The sequence below is a fragment of the Carassius gibelio genome, chromosome A5 (assembly GCF_023724105.1).
Source record: "Carassius gibelio isolate Cgi1373 ecotype wild population from Czech Republic chromosome A5, carGib1.2-hapl.c, whole genome shotgun sequence".
Lineage (NCBI taxonomy): Eukaryota > Metazoa > Chordata > Actinopteri > Cypriniformes > Cyprinidae > Carassius > Carassius gibelio.
The window spans coordinates 17,160,740-17,168,494 of NC_068375.1; the positions used below are offsets into that span (position 1 = coordinate 17,160,740).

The 7,755-nt window shown below is 36.3% G+C and overlaps 1 protein-coding gene across 3 annotated transcripts in view; it reads right to left on the minus strand.

Annotated features, from left to right (window-relative positions):
• The window catches only part of LOC127998696 (ras-specific guanine nucleotide-releasing factor 2-like), a 52,599-nt gene extending 45,977 nt beyond the window's left edge, over window positions 1-6,622 (minus strand). For all 3 annotated transcript variants that reach the window (XM_052592130.1, XM_052592129.1, XM_052592128.1), the window contains exon 1: window positions 5,986-6,622. In XM_052592130.1, the coding sequence (XP_052448090.1) occupies window positions 5,986-6,261 (276 nt within the window). In that variant the 5' untranslated portion in view covers window positions 6,262-6,622. The remainder of the gene's footprint in view (window positions 1-5,985) is intronic.
• Between the last annotated feature and the right edge of the window lie 1,133 nt (window positions 6,623-7,755).

The window sequence follows — 7,755 nt, forward strand, 5'->3', positions numbered from 1 at the left end:
TCTCCTTAGCCCAGGTAAGATGCCTCTGACATTGTCTGCGGTTCAGCAAATTCCTTGACACTGCTGTATGTGGTGGCTCTTGATGCCTTGACCCCAGCCTCAGTCCATTCCTTGTGAAGTTCACTCAAATTCTTGATTTAACGTGGTCTGCTTTTGTAAACTATTATTAACAAGAGTTTGGCAAAACAGACTGGAACCAAATGTAATGAAAAGACAGATTACACATTCCACTTGCTCTAGAGCACAAATCAAGCTATATCAGACACCGCTTGTTTTTCCACTCTAATATTTTCCATGTCAGAAAGTATTATCACTGCTCCATTATCTTAGTTGTGCTTATTATATGAGTTCATACTGTAAGAAATCATTATTGTGTGCTATCTAGACCTGAACCATTTGTGAAGTGAAGTGCAGTGCAGTATAAAAGGTCATAACTTTAACTTTTTTCCACAACACATCCATTCAATGATCTGCTGGAAATTATATGTGATTTTCCGACATATGTATTTTCCCTAATTGGAAAAACAAACATCAGGCCTCTATTACTAAAGATGTAAAACACCTCAATTTGACGCTTTAGGGTGTAAAAGTAAAAGTAATTTAATTTGCCTTAAATGCACTAAGTGCAGTTAATGTCTGACACCAAATTACAGACCTATATTGTATCAAACTAATCTCTGAAATCACAAACCCTGTATTGAAATAGCAACATGTATTTCCACCGCATTATGAAACTGCAGTTAGACTTGAACTGCAGTGACGAAGCACAACCTTGAGCCTGCATAGTTAAACTTTTTGCAACCTCGTCTTTGCTAAGAGTATGTTTCAGGTCTAAAACTAAGCATCACTGTGTAACATAACTGCAACTACAGTACACTTAGAGATTTAGACTGGCACCTGTTTAAACAGCTTAAACAGACTACATACTGGGATCTTTCCTGTTCTTTCATATTTCTGTAACTCTGTACCTGCTTTTTTATGAGCGCAATCCTACTCATCCCATGCTTTTTTTTCTTTTCTTTTTTTAAACCCCGTTGAAAAGTATTATCTACATGTTGTTGATTATGTCAGATTATGTCAATCCTATGCACAGTGCATATTAAATTCTACTTTCAGATAAGCAGAGCACAGACATTGTGAGAATAACATGCAAGTAAACCTACTATCGAGTGTTCCTCCAAGTATATTTGGGTCTGAACCCCTTTATAAACACTCCTAACACACAATATAGTATGTCTTACTACATCAAAAACATTAATATCATAGACTGGCCACACTCACTATGTAAACTGATCAATAATGAATGAGATGTCACTGCTGCTAGAGATACATGCTTATTGGAATCTGTCTTTCTCAGTGTAATCTTTAATAGCAGCACAACAACATCGATAACTTGTGTGTGTGTGTGTGTGTGTGTTTACTTGCATGTGTTCTTTCTCCATAAGAACGACTAAGAGATTCAACAGGCTAATTTTCTTTAATCAGAGAACTAATCAGATTTTTTTTAAATAGGTCAATAATGTAATAGAGACACAAACAATAAGAAGAGTAATAAATCATTTGGTCTGCATTGACAAAGTAACTATATGTAACCGAGTTCAGACTGCATCAATTACAAGCAATCAAGCATTTGATCTGATGCTGTGAACAAACAAGATCAAATGGGACACCAAAGGTAAACATCTTACATTTCATCACACTGAATTACAGACTACATGCAATATCAATCAATAAAATTAAATGGATGGTTCACATGAAAATACTGTTACTCAGACTATGTTTTCTGATTAGTTCTCTGATTAAAGAGAATTAGTCTACATGGCTTACTTCCTACTGTGTAAAGCTAAACAATATGTATAATGTAAACTGAGTGAAAAGTGGGGCTGCCAAAAGGGAAAAAAAAGTAAAATAACAGTAGTGCTTTTGAAGCCATATAAAATATTGTAGAATTGTGTGGGACAGACCAAAAGGTAAGCAGTCACTATTCACCCACAATCTCGCATTTTAATTTGACTTTAAGAGCCCCTACTCTCTTAAAGATAAAGGTTCCAGAAGGATTTTACTTAATTTGTTTGTTTGCCGAGATGCCACAGAAGAACCATTTTGGGCTCCCCAAAGAACCCAAAGAACAGTTCTTGAAAGAAAGTGTAAAACATTTTAATAATCTGAAGAAACCGTATAAAGAACATTCTGATCAATGGAAAGATTGCATGGTTTATTTTTAGAGTGTGCCCACCATTTCTTTAACGCATGGGAAAAAAACAGTCAAGACATTCGGATAAACATCTACTTTTATTTTTCACAAAAGAAAGAATCCAGATGAGTAAAGCAATTAACAGGTGAGTAACAGAATACTTATTTTCAGTGAACTAACCTTTTTAATAGTGCAAGTGTTGACAACTAATCACTGACTAATTTCTTTGGCTAAAGGTAGAAATAGATATCAAGCACAATACATTTCAACAAAGCAAAACAACTTCAGCCTTGCTTACAAGAAACTTTCAGTATTATGCGGTCATGCTTCCTTCTGTACCCTGAAGTTATTACCTGGGTCTCTTCTGAAAACTACACACTCTGCCCCCACAGACCCTCATTCATCAAACTAGATATGCTGGATATGAATGAACAAGAAATGCTGGATATGAATGAACTACATGCAAGACCAAGAAACATCAATGAGCCTTGGGGCAGCGTATGAAATATAAAAATAAAGAATTGGTGTTATCAGCATTGAAGGTGCATGGCAACAGTAAAGGCTTTACCACTGTAATCTTACTGCATTATGTTGCATTATTTATACCATACGCACATGCAAAATCATTTGAATCTGAAAACATCAGCACAATATGCACCAAATCAACTTCATCCAGCTTGAACAAAACATACATATGCAGCATGTTTGTTGTTGCTCAAAGGGGATTAATTATTTAGAAATGCTAAGATTATGATACTGATCCAGGACACAACATTAGCAGGAATACACTTCACTTCGTGAGGCCCAGAAGTGTTTTATTACTCCATATAATTTCTATGTTGATGTAATTAATCTCTCATAAAGGCCGGTATACAAAAGATCTCATAACAACAAAAGTCCCTACATCAAATCATGATGTTGCCTGATTATTCCATGGTCTTTATAAGCTTCCAGACGTATATTTTCAGCAAATGACCAATCCTCAGAAATCTGGCATTATAAAAAGAGTTTTGGACTTCATAAGAACACACAAATGAAATCAGTCAGGCACAGGAAGGTTTTCATTGACATTAGCGTAAGCTGCATGTTTCAAATTAGCAGCTGGAAATCTCCACCTACACATTTTGATAAAATCTGTATGCTTTGCTCATCAAAAATAGTCATTTCTGTTTGGTTTTTAAATCAGAGCTGAAAACATCTATTCATTATAAATGTTGATTTACATTTTCTATTCCTCAAGGTTTTTTTTTTCTCCCCAAACAAGTTTCAGCATCCCCATCGACTGCTTCTACACCTTTCTGTACTCTTTATGGACTAGCTCACATTTATTCCTTTGTCTATTTAGTTGTCTGTGGGAGAGAGTGTGCATACTTATATGCAGCCGTGTGGGAGGCTGTGGGTGTGTGATTGAGAGAGGATTTCTAACGGTGTTCTTGCAGAGGAAAGAGTCGATACAGGGTACAAACATGCACTGTGTGAGAACTATAGAACATCTTTAGATTAAAAGCCATCTCATTTCTGTTTGATCGGGTATAATATTCAAAGCGCTACACGATTGCTGATGCCTAACAAATCTTTTTCAGCTTTAAAAGTGAAGTTTTTAGTATGGCTGGTTTTCAACAAGCCTTGAGCTCACATGGGATATCATTATTATAATGCACAGCACCATTAAAAGGAAAAGTAAACAAAGCTAAACTGCAGCATGAAATCAATAAAATGAAAGTGAATCTTATTAACTCATCAGCAGTTTAACAGACTTAATGGTTAGGTGGTTATATATGCCAACAGGCTTACATCACAGCCAAAAAATAAAGCAATCTTGTTGCAATGAATTTGTATGGCCTTATATGTTTTCATATGATCTGTTCACGCACCGGTAATGGTTAAAGGTTCTTCATTGTTTTTTTTTTACTTACATTTTTTACTTCACTTCATATAACACTTTAGTTTAGGGACCAATCCTCACTATTAACTTGCTGCTTCTTAGCATGCCTACTATTAACATATTGGCTGTTTGTTAGTACTTATAAAGCACATATTCTGCATGACCATATTCTACATCCCTAATCCTACCGAATACCTAAACTTAACAACTACGTTACTAACTATAAGCAGCAGAGTTTATTAAGGCAAAAGTCATAGTTAATGGTTTGTTGATAGCGGGAATTGTTAATATATAATATAAAGTGTGACCGAATTCATATGAAAATGCCACCTCGTGAACATTTTTCATGCAAGATTGGGAAGGTAGCATCTCTTTCATTAGCAAAATTTGAATCAACATGAGGGTCATATATGCCAGCTGAACAACACCCATATTTATTTGCTAAAAATGTATTTCGTCAACATTTCGAAGTATACTAGCATTTCAACTCCTTAAAAACTAACACAAATAGAATAAAAGGCGCCAAACTCTCACTTTGATTTCGTTATGGTCCTCAAGAGAATCAACTTTTAAAGAAGGTCCACTTTCCATTGCAATACAATAGAAAAATAACCATATGTCAATGTGTTAACCACAATATGGGTGGTTATGGAGCTCAGATGATTCCCATATTAGGCATGGCAGGTGATCCTTTTGCATAAATAACACTGGCATAAGTAGTTTTAATGTTTTTTGTTTTTTTCTACACAGAGGTAACAGACTGCACCTGTTAAATGGGGAGCCTCTAACACGGTTTCTAATTTAAAATTAATTTCTGACATCAATGGCCACCACCTACAATCCCACATTTTTAATTACATCATGCTGCAGACCACCAGTAGAAGGGGAACGTTTGCTCATGATAAAAAGGTTTCAGAACCCTTCATGAAATTCAATTATTATCGCACACACTAATAAAAGCCATCACGAGTCAATATAGGCGATGATCCAGATCAATGCATAACGTTTCCATATCATGGTCACGTTTCTCCACTGCTCGAATCCTATTTATAAGAGGACTTGGGATGTCCAATGCAACAGGTTTTCACATAATAAATGAATCGTTTTTACAAGACATTTGCAATGATATATTAGACACTTTCCAGCAAAAAGATAAGATATGACCAGAAGAGAGAGACTATATATTCTCCACGACGAAGATTAGACTGGATTTCCAGATGTGTCAGTGATAATTCCTTCAGATCTCTTTTAAGCATGCTGTGATAACCGCACTAAAAATTCCAAAACAGAAAAATATTTCCTTCCATTCCCATTTTTTTTTCTTTTGATTATATTAAATTATATTTAATTTAATTATATATTATTATTATTATTATTATTATTATTATTATATTTAAATTAATGAATTTTATATTTAATGTTTGAATATATTTAATTATTCATGAACTTTCAGGGGTCTGGGATTTTAAAGTGTTTACTCATTTTAGGGCAAAATCTCTGGAGGTTCCTCATGCGCATCCAAAGCGCATTTTGGAAACTCGTTTTTAAGACTATGTGACATCTATTACGTAAAGTGATAATGATTGCATTTGTGTATTTGTAGAGTTAAAATCCGACACTAATATTAGGCTCTAGCGCAGCGTATTGTTGCTATGGTTACCTCATCTCGCGAACTCGACCTCGATTCACGAGCGTCTGTTCAGTGCGCTCCGACAACTTGTAATTTTACTTTTTTTATTATTATTTTTTTTTTTTTTAGTTAAGAGAACGTTGAAAAGGCAGGTTAAGATATCATATACGTTTATGTAAAAAGATAAGCTCAAGCCTTATCAGTGCTCATTCTCTCTAACCCCTCCATAATTCGTGCTTTTATTAACCTGATATGTTGAACAAACGTTGAACTCACCAGCTTGTCAAGAGTCTCTCTGCCAACGGTGGACACCTTGGGTGCAGGGACTCGTTCACATGTGCATCCTTCCAAAAGATAAATCCCTGATGGTCGAGCGCTCTGGTCGGTGTCGAAGTAAAATAAAACATTCTGATAAAGTGCGAAAAACTTCTCGTGCCATTTACTGTTTTCGGTGGTCTTCTTGCTGAGATAACCTCGCTTGGTGCCCTCTTTACGCGCGATAACGGAGAGATACAGAGCGTGTCCCTCATTGTACCGAACACTCTTCTGCATTTTCCGTCTTGGTTTAATGTGTATTCACTTGTTTGTCACCATATCCCATGTGATTTTAACTTTCCACCTCGGGTGTGTGGAGAAATGCGCACGAGAAAGTTGCCGAGCCGACGCGGACTGCTCATAAGCGACTCATCCAAACGAATTCGGAGTCCAATCCATTTCTGGCCAGAAGAAAAGTTCAAACCCCGACGAACAACGCTGTGCGTCAATGCGTTTAGCTCATGCAGTAGAGCAAAATAAGCGATAGTAGTGGACAGACGGCGAGAGAGAATCACTGTTGAGATCAAATGTAATCGGCTTTGGCATCCTCTCTTAAAGACACAGCGCCTCTCTCGCTCTCTCCCGCGCTGAGGTCCAATTTCCCTTGCGGCTGAACGCAGCTTTTAATGAGTGGGCGGATCAACAGTCAGGGCGGGCAGAAATTTTAATAAGGAGGCAGGTGATGCAGGGGTTTTAATGAGGAGGCGGGGCGAAGCACTCTACAAGCATCACTCTAGCAGCTGACAAGGTCCAATTAAACCCCTTACCGTAGGTTAAGTAGTTTTTAAGGAAATGCCACAATTCACACTGGGTACATCATGCAACATGTTACATTTCAGTGTCCATGACACTCATTCAGAAATCAAGTACTAAAAAAAATTACACATTAAACACATGAATAGTTTATCATTTCATTAACTACTATTGCATAAACCGCACCAGTGCAAGTGTAAATGTTTACAACAAGAGTGCTGTCTATTAAGATAAATAAACTGTTAATTATATTAGCATCTACACCAACACACAACATTGTTCTAAACATGCTGCTTTGTCATCTGCTGCTTTAAATGCTCATGTTCTATAAAGTCGAGTGGAATCTCACGGGCTATCATGCATTTATCACTCATAAGCTGGAAAAAAAAAATTCTGAAAGTGCTTCCAACAATATTGTTCAACTGTGTCATTATTGTTATAGCTGTGATGTGGACTACCATATTCTCATAGAATTAGAGTTATAGTTACAATTTTACTGACTGTTATAGTTCTTGGTGTGAACCGAACACGTATTCACTTTCAACTGCTTTTGTTTTTTTCATTGTTTTTCTGTGTACAGTAAACATGCTCTATACAACGTGTTTGACCGCTGCACTTGTGTCTCATTACATTATTCTAAAAACAAGGCACTCAAGTTAAAATTTCAACTTTCGCAAGCACATTTTCATCATCAACAACAACTGCATCTCTAGACCTTGTGTCTCAAATCCTGGTGCTGGACAATTGCACATTTTGGACATCTCCAAATCTCGCAAATTATCAAGTTTAAAAGTTTCACTCTTCATCCCATTCACTGTACAAGTCTCTATCAATGATATAGTTTGTGTGTTGTCAGTCTCTATCAAGCTTCCATTACATCTGGGAAATACACACTCATTTTTCCTTTATTTTATTTGCTATGATTTTCTCTCAACTTTTAGTATGTAAGGATGACAAATATAAGATATAAGATGGTTG